This window comes from Lucilia sericata, unplaced genomic scaffold, assembly GCF_015586225.1.
Source record: "Lucilia sericata isolate MDLA Ls3-8-SP2 unplaced genomic scaffold, ASM1558622v1 Contig000031F_arrow, whole genome shotgun sequence".
Lineage (NCBI taxonomy): Eukaryota > Metazoa > Arthropoda > Insecta > Diptera > Calliphoridae > Lucilia > Lucilia sericata.
Window position 1 is genome coordinate 13,847 of NW_023994069.1, and position 19,138 is coordinate 32,984.

Consider the following 19,138-nt stretch of genomic DNA (forward strand, 5'->3'; position numbering starts at 1 on the left):
GACAACTGCTTAAGCTTTTCTTCAAGTTGCTGGATTTGAATATTCTCCTCTATTTGTCCTGATTCTGATCTTGTAGTTGGGCTTAAGATTTTAGTTTTTGATTCTCTGCGTTTAATTGAATACCTGTCGCAATTTCTTTTTCTAACTGTAATGTTACATGTTTAAGTTTTTGTTCCAGTGTATTGACATTCTGATTTAGCATCAATGTTGTTTTATAAATATCGTCTTGTTTTACTCTTAATGTTGAGTTTTCAGCTGTAAGTTTTTCATAATTATTTTTAGTTCCACATTCTCTAACGATAGCTGAGTACATTTTGAAATTTCGTTCTCCAATTCCAGCGACGTTTGTTTCAATAGTACTAATGTTGCATTTCTGCTGTAAGTTTTTCGTATTTTTCTTTAAGTAACTCATTTTCCAAAGATGTTTGATGAAATTGTTTTTTAGTTTTGAAATCTCTGCATTTAAGTTCGAAATTTTCGAATTTTCTTCAGATAATTTAGCACAAGCTAAATTTTTTGAATTTAGCTCTGTAGATATCTGTTTTAGTTTATCATTTAATGCAGCTTTTTCTGCATTAGCCGCTTTTAACTGATTGGTATATTTAGTGGTATTTTCTTGAAGGTTCTTGAGATATCTTTCAATTGACATTCTAAGTTTGTAATTTTTTCATTTAATATCGGTATTTTTGAGTTTTCTTCCAAAAGACGATTATTATTTAATTTAGTATCATTTAATTTTTTTTGGGTTACTTTTAATTGACTTTCAAATGTTGCTTTATCGTTCTCTAATATCGATATTATATTAAGGTGGTCCCGAAGCTCTTCTTCTAAATTTGTGTATTTTACTTTCAATTTTTGTGATATTTTCGACAACTCGGCGAAGTCATTAAGAACCTCTGTAATATTTGAATTTTATAAATTAATATTGATTTAAAATATAATTAAAAATATGCATATCAAATTCTAACAAAATTGAATTAAAATCAAGTGTGACAAACTCTATTGAGATTAACATCTATTCTATCAAAATATGTAATACAAAAATTAATCTAAGTTTATTTTATGGGGATAAATCATTCAAAATAATGAAAGAATTATAGCATACTTAGGGTGAGTTTCTTGCTACTCAGTTAAACGTAGCTTAACTTTCTGTTAGATTAAAATAGGAACAAATTTAGGCGAGATTTAATCGATGATTGATTGTATTTTCAGTAACGAATTAAAACCCTTTTTTAATTTGTTAAAATTGCCAACTTTTTTGTCAAACACATAATCAATGAACATCTCTCTTTTGCAAATGTTACTTTTGGAACATGAAAACTTTTAGAAAAAATTAAAATAAACATTTAAAACAATAATAATATTGATAAAACAATTTGAAAAATTTGTAATTTTTTAAAAAAAAAATAAGTTTTTCTTCCAAATTGATTATGTTTTCTCACTTATAACTAAGGTTTAATTGGCAAATAACACTCAGTTAAACAAAGATAATAATTAACGTAACTGATTACTGAAAAACACAAAAATTAGGTTAAACTAGGTTTAAAAAAAGAATGTAGATTATCTTTATCAGAAAACCCCGGCAAGATTTATTCTTTTTCGATGATTAGACTGGCAACACTAGGAGTAAAATAAACAGCTGTTCAATATCATTTGACAGTACAACACAACATGTAAAATAAAAAATAATCAGCTATACAACTGTGTTCAAATAATATAATTGAGGTGAAATTATTTGTTTTGTTTAAGAAACTAAAAAGGGAATTACCCTCTTATCTATACCCATAAAGAAATTTTGTTCACATTGTATTTATAAATAATTTCATAAATTTAATATAATTTTTAATCATGTTAAAGGCTTTTGTTTTAAAATATTTAAAATAAATAGTTTACCATTTAAATTATCGACTCTGATGGAATCTTTGGGAATTGGTATCTTTTTAGTAATTCCTTGTTGATTCATGTTTTGTTGGTTCGGCAATATGTGTGCACAACTAAAAACTGTAAAAATAAAAATTTACTGATAACAAAAAATTATTCGTTTATGTCAGTTTCTTTTCGTCAAAATTCACTTTGGATTTTATTTCTACATACAATTATTTATAAATTACTTTTTAGATATTCTTTATTTTTATTAGAAAACAGAACGCAACTAAAAATTGACTGAAAGCAAAAATTGTTGTTGATTACATTTCTTACTCACACTCATCAGGGTTACCCAATTTTAAAGTTGTATTTTTTTCAAACAAAGAAGTGAACAGTGTTGAATATTAAACAAAATAAAAGCACAATTTTTACCACAAAAAGATAAATATGTACATGACCAGGGTGCACTTATAAGGTGAAGTCAATTCTACAAAAACAACAAAAGTAGATACTGCTGTCAAAAGATTTACATGTTGCCACCGTGTTTTTTTTTAATTCACCTTACAAAAAGACAATCCCACATGCCCAAAAATCTCTTTACTTAAGTAAATAAAAAAAAATTTATTAAAAATTATACCTGAATTGAAAAATTATTCACAAACAAAATTTTTACTTTATAAACGGTATTTTGTATGGAACATAAACCTTTTATAAAATAAAAATGTTGTTTGCGAATAAGGGGGTTAGAATATTATTTATTATTTACTTATTAAAAAAGTAAATAAATTATCAATTAAAATAACAAAAAATTAGTATTAGATTACAAAATTGTAAGTAGCAAAAATACAAATTATATACATATTATTTTTTATCAATCAATATTGGGAACTTATAATACCGTGTAAGTCTCTACTATTGTCGTATAAGAAATATATAATGATTTTTATAGAAATGTGACCAAACTACTACCATAGAAAGTTGTTAAAAATTAAGATATCTATGATAAAATCGAGTATTAAAAATTTTATTTACAATTGTGAGATGTTTGTACTCTCAATTGATTAGTAAAAAGATTTCAAATAGTTTGTGCAATTTTTGAGTATTTCGCATAAATTTACTACGGATTAAAATGAATATAAAATTTATTTACAGTACTTTGACAGTTGTATCTACCTCAAAGAAAAAAAATTAGTGATCAGCTGTTGAATTGACTTCACCTTATAAGTGCACCCTGACTATACCCTACAATACTTTAGTTGTGTTTGCGCTGATGTTTGTAACCCACAAAATACCCACCATAAATCGGCTTAGGATAATTTTTTAATAATAGTAATGAAATTTATAGATTTAAAAGATTCAAATTATTGAAAAATTTAAAAATTAGAATTATCGAATTAAAATGTAACAGTAGGTTCTTTTTTTGAAGTTGTCCACTATATATGTAGGTGAATCCTTCGAAAGCAAACTGTGTACACTGGCGGTATGTATTGACATCGAATAACGTACACACTGATAATTTTATCCAATCCTTAAACCAGTTTTATGTTGACCGGGTGCTCCGTAACTGAATCAACTGCAGTAGCGAGCACAAAAATTGCAACGCGGGGTCATATGATTTTTGATTTTGTCTGATTCGAGACAACGGTAATTAATCCATCTCTTCTTTTTGCTGTTTATTCTCTTAACTCGGAGCTTCCAAATAAGCGACATTTTATTTCAATTTCTATTACGCAAAGTGAAATATTTTATATTTGCTGAAAATGCAACGCAATCAAATAACAGTAAATTTATGATTTTTATAGCGTTTTGAATGAAAGTTTCTTGAAGAAACTATACAATACGAATATTATAATAGTAGTAATTATTATCTAATCAAAAAATAACTATTATTAAAGCTCTATAGGATAAGAATTCATGCTTGAAATTGGTTCGTTTTTTTAGTGAAAAATTTGGCGTAAATCGATCTGTATTACGATTTCATCTGAGAAAAAGCGTGGAAAGGTAGCAGATAGTGGTCATCTATTAAATTAAATTTTTCAAAATCGCGTATAAAAAGCATATATGCAACCATAGGAGCATGTAAAAATAGACGATACATTTCACTACAAATTAACAATATAAATTTCTCTCTTCAACATGATACTGGTTCGGATGTCACGATCATCTCAAAGAAGAACTGGGTTAAAATTGGTAAACCAACTTTAGAAATTTCTCAGCACAAGCCAAGAGATGCTTCTACAAATGAAATTAACATAATAGGTCAGTTTCAGTGTACAGTGGTTATCAATAATCAAAACCAATCTTGCAACATTTTGGTATCATCACTTCCCGATTTAAATCTTTTCGGTTCTGAATGGAACAATTTAAATTGTGGAACCAACCCATTGATTCGTATACATCCTGTAAACAACTTCAAGTTAACAACACACTCACAGAATCTGAATTGCGTAAAACATACCCAGAAGTTTTTAGGAATGAAATTGGATACTGCACTCATTTTAAAGTTCACCTACAACTTAAACCGCAAGCTGTTCCTGTTTTTCGTCCTAAACGGCAAGTAGCGTATGCAGCAAAAGATCAACTAGACAGTGAAATTCAAAAACGTGAACGTCAGGGTATCATTTCACCAATAAATTTTTCTGAATGGGCTGCACCCACTGTGGTGGTGAAAAAGGCTTCTGGTAATCTACGTATTTGTGGGGATTACTACACTGGACTAAATGACCAGCTAGAACCTCACACATTTCCACTGCCACTTCCAGATGAAATTTTTATAAATTTTAACAACTGTTCAAACTGGAAAAAACAAATATGGTAAATAAAAACAAAAATATGAAAGTTACGGGCAGGGCCTAAATAACCCAGTACCGGCGGCAAGTCGATCTACTCGCGAGTAACGTGTCGTCGTCATCCGGCAATCGTGAGCAAATACTACTACGTCAAGTGTACAGCATGCCACTGGCAAAAATATAGGGGTGAAAGAGAACGATGTACTCGGAGAGAGCTCTAAGCTACCTCAGCCTTTAAATATAGGTGAGGGCTCCTACTCTGAATCCTCAGATGATAATAATAATAATAATAATAATAATAATAATAATAATACTAATAATAATAAATAATAATAATAATAATAACAATAATAATAATAATAACAATGACAATAATAATAATAATAATAATAATAATAATAATAATAATAATAATAATAATAATAATAATAATAATAATAATAATAATAATAAAATAATAATAATAATAATAATAATAATATAATAATAATAATAATAATAATAATAATAATAATAATAATAATATATAATAATAATAATACAATAATAATAATAATAATAATAATAATAATAATAATAATAATAATAATAATAATAATAATAATAATAATAAAATAATAATAATAATAATAAATAATAATAATAATAATAATAATAATATAATAATAATAATAATAATAATAATAATAATAATAATAATAATAATAATAATAATAATACTAATAATCATGTTGGTATAAGGACTGCAAGGGTACTTTTTCCGTATTCATTACTATATTGTGGTACAATATATCTTCCTTCTACGTTTCTTCTGGTTCTGTAATTGTGGTTGATTTTATGAAGGAATCTTGAAGAGTTGAAGAATTCGATTGCTAAAGTTGTTTTAAATATATTTTTAACATTGAGGACATTTGTGTCGTTAGCAATGTTATTGTAGAATATATTTGATGTGATGTTGTTTGTGTTTTGGCTGCGATTTTGTTGGTTATTATTTGAATTCAATATTTTTAATAGCTGGTTCTGCATATTTTGAAGCTTTGAGCAATGTGTAGAGTTGCCCCAGGCTGTGATTCCATGACGAATTTGGGATTCGGCGAGAGAAAAGTAGACTTGTCTCAATACAAGTTTGCTTGAGCAGTAGCTTAACCTATGTAAAATATGCGCCACTTTACGTAGTTTTTTGCGAATTTCATCTATGTGAAATCTCCATTTGAAGTTCTGATCAACGATAACTCCTAGGTATTTGTATGTATTAACAATTTCGATTGTAGTTGAGCAGTAGTCGTGGTTATAGTCGAAGTTTTTGAGCTTATTATTGTGAAGGCATTCGATACTGTGGAATCTGATTTGAATGTCGGTATTCAGATAATGTCGGGGTTTGATATGCATTAATTTAGTTTTGGATGCATTTATAATTAAGCCGTAATCATGGCACCATCGTATCGCTGTATCCAATTCATGTTGCAGAATTATAGTAGCGTCATTTATGTTTTTGTGAGCAACTACAACAGCTGTGTCATCTGCGTATGCAAATGTGTTGGCTAGTTTTAGTGTGTTAATTAGTTCATTTGAAAAATTATGTACAACATTGGGCCTAGTTTTGAGCCCTGCGGAACTCCATGTTCAATATTTGTTTCGTTGGTGATGTTACCGGAGATTTTAACGCAGTATTTACGTAGGTTAAGGTAGTTTTTAAATAGTTCTTGGCTATGCCCTCTAAAACCAATCTTCTCTAGCATTAATAACAATTTTTTATGGCAAAGCGTGTCAAATGCTTTGCTAAAATCGATAAATAAAGTAAGGCAGTGATGATTTTTGCTTAAATGTTCATTGATAAACTGTGAAAAATTTCCAAGTAGCTTATTGATGTTTTTTCCTTTTTGGAATCCGAATTGGTTGTGATTGATTATGTTGTGTTTATTAGTGTACTCGGTTATTCTTCTACATAAGATTTCTTCCATGATTTTTTCAATTACCGGTAATATGGCGATTGGTCTGTAGTTATTGTAGTCTGATTTTGACCCATTTTTATATATTGGGCGAATGTACGATATTTTTAAAGTCTCTGGGACAATTGTTGTATTTATAATAGCATTTATTAAAGTTGTTATAACCGGTGTTAGTATTTCCGAATTGTTTTTTAGATCTATTGCCCTGATTCCATCATATCCCGCACTTTTTTTTATATTAAGTTTATTAATTATGTTAAAGATTTCTTCATTATAGGTATTTTGTAAATAAAAATAGTTCATAATTTCAATATTTGAATGTTTTATAGTTTTTATTTCACATTCGTGTAAAATATTTTTAACGTTTTGTTTAAAATTTTGTGCAAAATTATTACAAATTTCATTTAGATTTATGTTTTTGAAGTTTTTTATTAAAGTTTCATCAATATTATTTGTTTTTTTGCCAATCACTTCATTTATAATTTGCCATGTAGCACGAGTATTATTTCTGTTTTCTGCGAATTTTGATTTGTAATATTGATTTTTTGCATAAATTAGTTGTTTGTTTAATGAATTTCTAAATTTTTTATAATCGTGTTGCTTTTGTTATTAGACCATTTCTTATAAAGTTTATCCCTAATTTCACAATTTGTTTTTAATATTTCATTAATCCATGGATTAGATATTCTGATTTTCTTTTTAATTGAAATTGTTTTAGAATTATTATATATATTGTTGAACTTATTATGAATTGCATTAAATATTTCATTTGGATTTGAGAAGTTTATAATATCTTGCCAATTTGTGTTTCTTATCTGTTAACTTTAACGTTACATATTTTTGTTTGCTGGGTAATATTTTTGTTTACATTTTGTATTTCTTTAGACTCTGAGAGACAAAAAATGAGAGCAAAGTGGTCAGATATTTTTGTTTTTATTATTGATGCATACGCATGTGTGTATATTTGTTCATACCTAACGAGGAGATGATCAATACATGTTGTTGAATTTATATTTAAATCTTCTCTTGTACAAGAGTTTATCAAATTCTGCATACCATTGGATGCTATCATATCAAGATAAAGATTTGTTGATGCATTCTCTTTAAGTACATCAATGTTAACGTCACCAACAACAATAATGTTCTTTTGTTTATTTTCTGTTTTTAATACTTTGTCTAACTCATTTATAAAAGAACTTGTATTTAATGAAGGTGGTCTGTAAATTGCAAAGAGTGACAATTTTGTTATTGTTTCTATGTTTATGTGTATGGCTTCGAAAGAAATTGTATTTATTTTGATCTCTGTAAATTGAATATTATCTTTAATGTAAACAGCAATACCTCCGCCGCTTCTTCCTTCCCTGTTCATAAAAATTGCGTTAAATCCATTTATATTATAAAAAGAGCATTCATTATCATTTATGTTTGTTTCTACTAGAACAATTATTTTTATTTTGTTTATTAAGTTATTGATTGTTGCCAAAAAAGATTTGAAGTTTAAGCGCATGGAACGAATATTTAGGAAAATCAGTGAAATCGGATAACTTATTACATTTGATTTAATTTGGTTAAAGCTTTCAAGCGTTTCTGAAGTGATGTTATTAATTTTTTGTATAAAAAAATATAATTTTGTATATAATTTAAAGTTATTATTTAAAGTTTTATTTAAAGTTTTTATTATTAATACATGCAATTGCAAATAAATAATAATAATAATAATAATAATAATAATAATAATAATAATAATAATAATAATAATAATAATAATAATAATAATAATAATAATAATAATAATAATAATAATAATAATAATAATAACAATAATAATAATAATAATAATAATAATAATAATAATAATAATAATAATAATAATAATAATAATAATAATAATAATAATAATAATAATAATAATAATAATAATAATAAGGAAATCATAGTTTGTCAATCCCACGACACTCCAAAGGAAAAATCGGACTCTCAGAAGATCTGAGGCATAAAGGATCAGGTCTCCCGAGGAGTTGACAACTGAGAATAAACCTAAGAAGAAAAAGAGCTCCTAAAATCGAGGAATTTACCATTAACTCGCCAGAAGAAAGTGTAGTTGCCCTTTCCAAATTTGGGAAGGCGCCGATTGAAAGGGCTGTCAAAACCGGCCCCGACAAGGACACTAGAACACCTAAGACAGTACCCAAAGCATCATTAGCAAGTACTGGCAATGTTGAGGAGTCAAATCCTAAAAGCGAGGAGGAAATCACTCACCCGCCAGAACAGCAGTGCTTTCCAGAATTGGGAATGCGTCGATTAAAAATACTGATATTCCTAATAAGGACACCGCAGTGCCATCAACAGTACCCACTGCACTAATAGCCACTTCAGGCTACCCGGAGGATTTAAATCCAAAGAGCGAGGAGGTGATTACTAACTCGCCGGAAGACAGTTTAAGGGATGACCATGATTGAGGTTATCCAAATAAACCTCCATCGGAGCGAGACAGCTACCAAAGCTCTGATGGCTAAAATTAACACAGGTAAAATACATATAGCTTTAATCCAGGAACCTTGGACGATTCGCAACAAGGTTTCTGGATTAAATCACGTAAATTTCCAACTTTTCTACGCTGATACAGGGTCTCGCCCGAGAACAAGTATCTTATGTCACAAGAACTTATGTTTTCTCCTCTCAACGGTGCTGAAGCAAGGTCGTGGCAACATATTCCTTGCATCTGTTTACCTGCCCTTCGATTCTCCGACACTACCACCAACGTCGAAACTGGTTGAAGAGGCACAAAGGAAAAATAAGAAAATTGTAATAGGTTGTGATGCCAACTCCCACCATGTAGCTTGGGGTAGTACAAACACCAATCGCAGGGGACAAGCCCTCATGGATTTCTTTAATACTAAAGATTTGATAACATTGAACTTAGGTAATAAAGCTACCTTCGTCAATAGAATCAGAGAAGAAGTATTAGATATAACTATATGTTCAGAAAAGCTTATAAACGAAATTCAGGATTGGATAGTTTCGGACGAGCACTCCTTTTCTGACCATCGGTACATAAGATTCAAAATACTAAGGTCACCACCAAAGCCGATAAAGTTTCGGAATAAGTCTAAAACTAATTGGACAATGTTCGGGACCTTACTAAAGAACCGTTTAGGTCAGGACATTTTTCAATGTCGAAATAAAGAGGATATAGATGCCAAAGTGGAAACGTTCGCAAGTGCCCTTGTTGAATCGTTCGAGGACAGCTGCCCTCTGCGAGAGCGGAGATCTGCCCAGGAGAAACCCTGGGTAACTGGGGAGATCCGGAACCTTAGGAAGAATCTTCGCAAACTATTTAACCGGGCACGGCGTAAGAAGACCGCAGTATACCGGGATGAGTATCGTAATAAACTTGGTGAATATAAGAAAATCGTTCGAAAAGCCAAACGAGACTCCTGGAAACTTTTCTGTGAACAGGTAGATAACGTAAATGACGTATCGAAGATAAAAAATTCCTATCCAAAACTCATGTCCAACCGGAATCTATGATCGATGACACGGGCAGGAGGCTGGAGGATATGGAGGAGACAATGGAACTCCTAATGGACTCTCATTTCCCACCCGGTATATCGAATAACATGGATGAACCGATATTGGAGGAAGGGGAGGGTAACACGGAAATAGTTATTACATCTGACATGGTTAAAGGGGCAATCAAGAGCTATGCTCCCTATAAAGCTGCAGGGCCGGATGGCATTTTCCCGGCACTTTTGCAGATGGAGGCGGGACTGGTTTTCGTACATCTGTCAGAGATATTCACTGCATGCTTAAAATTGACATATACCCCAGTTAAATGGCAGGATGCAAGGGTAATATTTATACCCAAACCAGGGAAACGAAGCTATGCGACACCTAAGTCCTATCGACCGATAAGTCTTACGTCCTTCCTACTTAAAACCTTGGAACGGATAGTCGATAGCATGGTTAAAAGCAGCATACCATACAAAGACCTTAAATATAAGCAGCATGCTTATGTAAAGGGACGATCGGTGGAAACCGCTTTAAACGAAGTTGACCACTACATAGGTGAATCTTTCGATAGCAAACTGTATACACTGGCGGTATGCATTGACATCGACGGCGCTTTCAATAACGTGCACACTGATACCCTTATCCAATCCCTAGACCAGTTTTATGTTGACCGGGCGCTCCGTAACTGGATCAACTACATGCTAAGGAACAGATGGATAAGCTGCGAGATGTACGATATAACTATAAGGAAAAAGGTATTTCGCGGTATACCAGAGGGTGGCATTTTGTCACCTTTACTCTGGGTTACCACGATTAATAGCCTCCTAAGGACCCTAACCGAGAAAGGACTTAGACCTGTCTGCTATGCAGACGATGTCGTAATACTTTTAAAGGGAAAGGATCCAAATTACTTGTGTAGAAGAGCTGAGGAGGCTCTGAATACGGCCTTGAGCTGGGCTGGGCAACCGAGAGGCCTTAATGTTAACCCGGCGAAGACGGAAATCTGTCTTTTCACAAGAAAGACAAAAATTTCTACGTATACTGAACCTTGCTTCCTGGGCAAGAAGATAACGGTGACAGACAAAGTACTTAGGTGTAATAATTGACTGGAAATTAAAATGGAGACACCACATAGAGGATAGGATCAACAAGGCACATCGGTGCTGGGCGATATGGGTCTTAGTCCTACTATGACAAATTGGCTTTATAAAAGTGTAATTAGACCAATTCTAGCTTATGCTTCAATAATCTGGTGGACTGCTTTGGACAAAAAGTGTAATATCAAACTACTACAGGGAGTTCAGCGTACATGCTGCTTGGGTATAAGTGGTGCCATGTGTACTACTTCAACCAAGGCTCTGGAAACGTTGCTAGATATTCCACCCATTGAAACATATATAAGATATGAGGCGGCTCTTACAGCCGAACGGCTCTTTACTTTAGGCGAACTGGCCAAAAACGGTTATAGGACACGTCATCAATGTATACTGGACACATTGGAAGGTTATACACATTAATCGGATGTGCCTGATCGCATACCAGACACAGAATATGTCGGTAACTTTGAAACGCTAATCCCAGATAGAATGTCTTGGTCAAGCGGAACATTGAAGCAAAAACCAGTAGGAATCCGTTGCTACACAGATGGCTCTAAATTAGGGGACAAAGGGGGCCTGGAGTTCTATATTGAAGACCCAGAAACAGAAATATACCACCGTTTACCTAATCATAACACAAGTTTCCAGGCAGAAGTCCGAGCAATAACGGAATGTGTAAATTGGATTAGAATAAATATTGCGCCCACAAGTCTTAATATATTTACCGACAGCCAGAAGGCAATTAGGTCGATATCAGGTGATAGAATTAAATCTAAGACCGTATTGGATTGTAAGAAAGTTTTAACTGAATACTCTCCCAGAGGTAAGGTTTACATCATATGGGTACCAGGCCACTCGGGAGTAGTCGGCAACGAAAGGGCGAATGTAATAGCTTTAAAGGGAAGGGAGCTCGATGCAGTTAACCTGACAAACGCAAAACCATTCGAAGCAACAAAAGCTCAATTAAAAATATGGATGAGAGAATTTCATAAGGCCTCTTGGAATAATGAAGGGTGGGTTGAACCACAAAAATTCTATGGGGTGACCCTGATGAGAGCAAGACGAGAAATCTCCTCAAAATGAGCAAGTCTGGGGTTAGTATGATGGTACGTATTCTGAGTGGACACACAGGATTACGTGCACATCTATACAAAATTGGACGTGCGGATTCAGACGAATGTAGAGCATATGGAGAGGACAGTGAAACTCTGGAGCACTTTCTTTGCCACTGTCAGGCATTCGTCGAAGTTAGATCCAAGTATCTTGGAAGTGATGTTATTCCGGAAATAACATTCCTAACTAACACTGACTGGAAAATTCTTAGGAATTACGTCCAGGAAACTGAGTTTCTGAACATGGAAAAATAATACATTCAGTGAAATTTTTTTTTTTATGAATTGGAGCACACAACAGGCCCGATAGCGGCCTAGGTGTATTTCTTCAGATTTGATGTAGTATACATCCTACTATCAACCTAACCTAACAACTGTTCAATGTTTTCAATAATTGATTTAAATAATGCCTACAAGTAAATAGAAGTCGACGATGAAACAAAATAAACTACTAGTTATTAACACTTATCGTGGCTTGTACACTTTTAATCGGCTTGCCCCAGGTGTGAGATCGGCTCCTGGTGCTTTTCAACAGTGTATGGAATCAATTATTTCCGGTATTAAAGGCGTTTTTCCTTATCTGACGTTTCTGTGTTTTTCTCGAATCGAGAAAAAACTTAAAATATAATAGTCTTCCTGTTTTTAACAGTGTGACTCTGATTATTTTTAAACTGTACACATTAAAATTGAATAAGAAATGTTTAAATTTCATGTATTCACCCTGTTTTACACAAGATGATCATGAATTTTTCGACAGTTTTTCTCGATGCGAGAATTACAGAAACGGGGCACTGGACGATGTTATTGTAGCCACACCAACACGCGAAGAAAATGTAGCAGCTGTAAAACAGTCGTACGAAAAGGTACTTGGTCCAATGGGACGATTTCAATCTTCGCGTTGGGCCAGGGTTCGCCAACTCCACGGATGCAGTTTTTGAGAAAGCCTAGGGCTTTCTCATTACCATATCCGATGATTTTGACACCCTTTGACCATTTGGCAACGTCGAACGCAGTAAAGGAGTCATCCTCACTGCGTGCGAGTTCGTCAACTAGTGCCCGCAAGATCTTCTCCTCCTGAAGTAGCCATCTGTCCGTAGTCATTTTCCCATCGGGATGACAACGGTCTATAATGGCTATTTGCAGCTCAGGTGCTGATGTTAAGCTAGTTGATGGCTTCAACCGCATACCCTCAGACACCTGCGTTTCACCTGACCTTTGCCGCTTTATACTAGGCCTGCTTGCTGGACCTTTGGTGACCGTCGCTGTACCTCGAGAAGAGGAAGATGCAGACAGTCCCTTGGGTGTTGTGCTAGCAGACTTTGTCCTGCCGCATTGGTCATCACCTCTTTGGTCCCGACGTGGCCTTCTTTGATGAAGATGGCTGTACGTTAGGATTCTCCGAGACGGTGACCGTGTTCGGTCTAGTGCTGGCATGGGGCACATGTTTAGATGTGGTCCCATGCCTGCTCTGGTTTGGTTCTGTCTTAGTCGTGGCTGGCTGACCTCCACAACAGTAGTATTTAGCATGGCCTCATACTTCTGTATGTGGTAGGTATGTTTACGCAGCAAGGACATAGGGACGTCTTTATATTCTGACATTTCTTGGGGGAGGGGGGTTGTTGTTTTGTTAGTTTATACCTCTACCACAGGTGTGAAAGAAGACACTGCCGCTCCTCTGGAGTCAGACGCAGACCAGGATGCCGCTCAATATGAGTCAGACGCACCCTGGATTTTGTTACCACCAAAAACATTCAGACTGACAGAACCAGATTGTACCTTCTAGCCGCCCTTAACATAAGGAACAGACGCTTGAAAGGTATGTTGCCTAGGTAACCCAAACCACAGTCCCGGACCGACATCAAAAAAGAAGGGGGGATTAGGTAGCCGCCCTAACTAAGGGAACAGACGCTACCAATTTGAGGTCGTGATCGCTAGGCTACCGAATATGGTCATTACCCACAGCCGGACAGACGCTGTGAGGTATCGGGAGGGTAGTTCTTAGTTCACATCCTTAGGATGCTTAAGCCTATGCACCGTGCCCGAAGACTCAAGGTGACTACCCGCAGCCCGTTAAAAGTTAAAACAAAGTCATGTTTTACGAAAAACTGATTACCCATTTCTATCTGAATCTGGTTTCATTTTCCCATAATTCTTTAAGATTTTTTCAAGGTTTTTTGAAATTAGCAGCATTTTTAAACAATTGGATTTATTAAATCTAAATTTTAGTTCTGTTACTGTACGCCAGGTGGATAAGGCAAAATGTTTTAATCGAGGCTAAACAAATTTCAAATTATAATGTCAGCAGCGACCAACAGATGGAGTTATTTCAAAACTTAATATTAAAATCATAAATTTCCATAAAATTTGTAACAATTTTTTGCAAAAATGGTATTTGCACTAACATATCATGTGTGCAATATTTTAGTTACAGGAATTTTGTTTATTTTCCTATTTTTACACATTTTAAAAAATATTTGCCATCTATTGGTGAATAGAAAAATAATACAAATTAGTTTATTTTAAAATTATTTTGGTTTTGTTCTATGAATACAAAGCATTGTCATATCGAAATTAGCTAAATCTAACTATTTTTTTGGATTTAATAAATCCAAATTAGATTTACTTCTTTTAGCTGCAGAACCGCCATGTTTGCACTAAAATTAATTTTTCTTTGACCTTATATTAGCTTACAGAGTGTATTTCAGATAATGATGTCCAAAACTAAATTCCAGCTTCCAAAGATAGTTTTTTTTTCTTGAAATAAAATAAATCCAGTGATTAAAAAAAGCCCCTATTGTTTCGTTAAAGCTTCACAAGAATATGTTTAGATAAAAACTCATGATTGGATAAAAAATATTTTGTAAAATAGTTACATAGATATTTTATTTTAAAAATGGTTAAATTTAGACATTTGTAACTTAATTATTTTTATTTTATATATTAAAAATTCGTAAAAATTTATATACATACACGTCCTTAATTAACAAAATTGTTCGTTTATTTAATTACTGTTTTCCTAAAATGCAACACGTTTTGATTACTTTTAACAAATACTTAAGCTCTTCAATTTGGCTTTGCAAGTACATCGACTTGATTTCGGGACGTAATTTCTATTTCCGTATCAGAATCATTTTTTTTGGCAAACACTTGATTGTCTTTGCACCAAATTCTATGAAATCCATTAGGTTGAAGATGTTCATTGGCATAAAATAATAATGAATATACTTCATTTTCAAAAAAAATCTTTTATCTGAATGTGCTTAGTAGAAGTATTTAATTTCAATTTACTGCGATTGGAAATAAATTTGTTTTTATTTCAGAGGTCTTGAAATCAACTAACAATGAAACTTTATTAGAATACTCGCTCAAGCCTTTACGCTCCATGAAACGTACTTGGGTTATATCATCCCGATTTACACATATAGACATTTTGGAAGCCAAATCTATTATAGTTTTTTCTAATGGATTGAGTATTTGATCGGTAGGTACATCTCTAATGAGAACTTTAAAATTGCTGTTAACATTCAATTGATCCTGTGGTTTTTTCAAATTTTCCACTGATTTTGTAGAAACAGTTTCTGATTTAGCTTTTGATTTCAATCCACTTATAAGTCGATCCAACTGCTTGTTATATTCTCCAAGTGCGCTATTTTTAGAAACTTCTTTTTCAAGCTCAGCTGACAACTGCTTAAGCTTTTCTTCAAGTTGCTGGATTTTCATATTCTCCTCTATTTGTCCTGATTCTGATCTTGTAGCTGGGCTTAAAGATTTTAGTTTTTGATTCTCCGCGTTTAATTGAATACCTGTCGCAATTTCTTTTTCTAACTGTAATGTTACATGTTTAAGTTTTTGTTCCAGTGTATTGACATTCTGATTTAGCATCAATGTTGTTTTATAAATATCGTCTTGTTTTACTCTTAATGTTGAGTTTTCAGCTGTAAGTTTTTCATAATTATTTTTTAGTTCCACATTCTCTAACGATAGCTGAGTACATTTGAAATTTCGTTCTCCAATTCCAGCGACGTTTTGTTTCAATAGTACTAATGTTGCATTTTCTGCTGTAAGTTTTTCGAATTTTTCTTTAATTAACTCATTTTCCAAAGATGTTTGATGAAATTGTTTTTTTAGTTTTGAAATCTCTGCATTTAAGTTCGAAATTTTCGAATTTTCTTCAGATAATTTAGCACAAGCTAAATTTTTGAATCTAGCTCTGTAGATATCTGTTTTAGTTTATCATTTAATGCAGCTTTTTCTGCATTAGCCGCTTTTAAACTGATTGGTATATTTAGTGGTATTTTCTTGAAGGTTCTTTGAGATAGCTTTCAATTGACATTCTAAGTTTGTAATTTTTTCATTTAATATCGGTATTTTTGAGTTTTCTTCCAAAAGACGATTATTATTTAATTTAGTATCATTTAATTTTTTTTGGGTTACTTTTAATTGACTTTCAAATGTAGCTTTATCGTTCTCTAATAACGATATTATATTAAGGTGGTCCTGAAGCTCTTCTTCTAAATTTGTGTATTTTACTTTCAATTTTTGTGATATTTTCGACAACTCGACGAAGTCATTAAGAACCTCTGTAAATATTTGAATTTTATAAATTAATATTGATTTAAAATATAATTAAAAATATGCATATCAAATTCTAACAAAATTGAATTAAAATCAAGTGTGACAAACTCTATTGAGATTAAAATCTATTCTATCAAAATATGTAGTACAAAAATTAATCTGAGTAAGTTTATTTTATGGGGATAAATCATTCAAAATAATGAAAGTATTATAGCATACTTAGGGTGGGTTTCTTGCTACTCAGTTAACCGTAGCTTAAATTTCTGTTTAAATTAAAATAGGAGCAAATTTAGGCGAAATTTAACCTATGATTGATTGTGTTTTCAGTAATGAATTAAAACCAGTTTCATTTGTTAGTATTGCCAACTTTCTGTCAAAAACATATACAATGAACAGCTGTTTTTCTTCTTCCGAATTGATTATTTTATTGTTTTTGTTGATTATGTTTTCTCACTTATAACTAAGGTTTAATTGGCAAATAACACTTAGTTAAACTAAGATAATAATTAACGTAACTGATTACTGAAAGCACAAAAATAAGGTTAAACTAGGTTTAAAAAAAGAATGTAGATTATCTTTATCAGAAAACCCCGGAAAAATTTATTCTTTTTCGATGATTAGACTGGCAACACTATGAGTAAAATAAATATCATTAGACAGTACAACACAACATGTAGAATAAAAAAAATCAACTATTCAACTGTGTTCAAATAATATAATTGATTTTTTAAAAAGCTAAAAAGGGAATTACCCTCTTATCTCTACCCATAAAGACATTTTGTTCACATTGTATTTATAACATACATAGCTGGAAAATAATTATTAATAATCGTTATCATTATTAATTAGAATTTTTTATTAAACAAGTAAAATTAATGATTAATTAACGAATATTTTCAATTTTTTAAATTAATTATTGATTACGATTAAAAATAATCTAAAAATAATTAAATGAAATTAATGAAAATAATCAAAATAATCAAAATTAATCAAAAAATTAGTTGATTATTTTCATATTTCCATATTAGTATAATTTCCTCCCCAAAAAAAAAAAAACTCTAAGAAAAATTTAATTATTTTTCCCGTAATCAGCTAAAAATTACGGATTTTTTGACACCCATTTCGAAAAAATTGCAGTAATTTTTTTTTATAACATGTACTGAGATCAGGATTTTCAATAGAAATAAACTTAATAAATTTATTGTTTTCAATAAAACATCATATAATTGAATAATGTCATTACTTGAAAAAAAGTTTTCCATTACGCTTAATTTAAAAAGGTAGGAAATTATACTAAATATATTGAAATTAATCAAAATTAATCCTTGAAAATAATCAAATTAATTATTTGATTAATTTTAATTATTTTTGATTATTTTCATTAATTTAAATTAATCCTGATTATTTTTAGATCAATTTTAATCGTAATCAATTAATAATCAGACATTTTATACCAGAAAATTAAATAATCATTACGATTATTTTTGAAAAATAATTTAATTGATTATTAATCGTAATTTTACAGCTATGTTTATAAATAATTTCATAATTTTAATATAATTTTTAATCATGTTAAAGGTTTTTGTTTTAAAATATTTAAAATAAATTGTTTACCATTTAAATTATCGACTCTGTTGGAATCTTTGGGAATTGGTATCTTTTTAGTAATTCCTTGTTGATTCATGTTTTGTTGGTTCGGCAATAAATATGTGTGCACAACTAAAAACTGTAATTCTACTGTGTATTTCTACTTTTATTTATAAATTACCTTTTAGATATTCTTTATTTTTATTAGAAAACAGAACGCAACTAAAATTGACTGAAGGCAAAAATTGTGGTTGATTACATTTCTTATTCACACTCATCAGGGTTACCCAATTTTAAAGTTGTATTTTTTTTTTCAAACAAAGAAGTGAACAGTGTTGAATATTAAACAAAATAAAAGCACAATTTTTACCACAAAAAGATAAATATGTACATAAATATAAAATAGTTTTTATACCCTACAATACTTTAGTGGGGTTTGCACTGATGTTTGTAACCCACAAAATACCCACCATAAATCGGCATAGGATAATTTTTAATAAAAGTAATGAAATTTAAAGATTTACAAGATTAAAAATTATTTAAAAAATTTAAAAACTAGAATTATCAAACTAAAATGTAACAATATATGTAGTGAATCCTATATATGTAGGTGAATCCTTCGAAAGAAAACTGTATACACTGGCGGTATG

General features: G+C 31.4%; 2 protein-coding genes across 5 annotated transcripts; both read right to left on the minus strand.

The window, feature by feature from the left end:
- Positions 1-376: 376 nt before the first annotated feature.
- Positions 377-2,307, minus strand: LOC119611719. Of its 4 annotated transcripts, none has more exons than XM_037967413.1 (3): positions 2,204-2,307; positions 1,894-2,001; positions 377-896 (listed from the first exon to the last, which is right to left on the minus strand). In XM_037967413.1, the coding sequence occupies exons 2-3, from the start codon at positions 1,961-1,963 to the stop codon at positions 586-588; spliced, it is 381 nt and encodes a 126-aa protein (XP_037823341.1). In that variant the 5' UTR covers positions 1,964-2,001; positions 2,204-2,307; the 3' UTR covers positions 377-585. The 4 variants fall into 4 exon arrangements, with proteins under 4 accessions (XP_037823341.1, XP_037823334.1, XP_037823325.1 ...); XM_037967406.1 differs by lacking the exon at positions 2,204-2,307 and adding an exon at positions 2,095-2,197 and having other exon boundaries at positions 1,894-2,020; XM_037967397.1 differs by lacking the exon at positions 2,204-2,307 and adding an exon at positions 2,095-2,187.
- A 12,936-nt stretch (positions 2,308-15,243) lies between these two features.
- LOC119611746 (paramyosin-like) lies at positions 15,244-18,721 on the minus strand. Its single transcript, XM_037967426.1, has 3 exons — positions 18,516-18,721; positions 16,589-16,906; positions 15,244-16,546 (listed from the first exon to the last, which is right to left on the minus strand). Exons 1-3 carry the CDS (start codon positions 18,583-18,585, stop codon positions 15,606-15,608), a joined length of 1,329 nt encoding a protein of 442 aa, XP_037823354.1. The 5' UTR covers positions 18,586-18,721; the 3' UTR covers positions 15,244-15,605.
- Between the last annotated feature and the right edge of the window lie 417 nt (positions 18,722-19,138).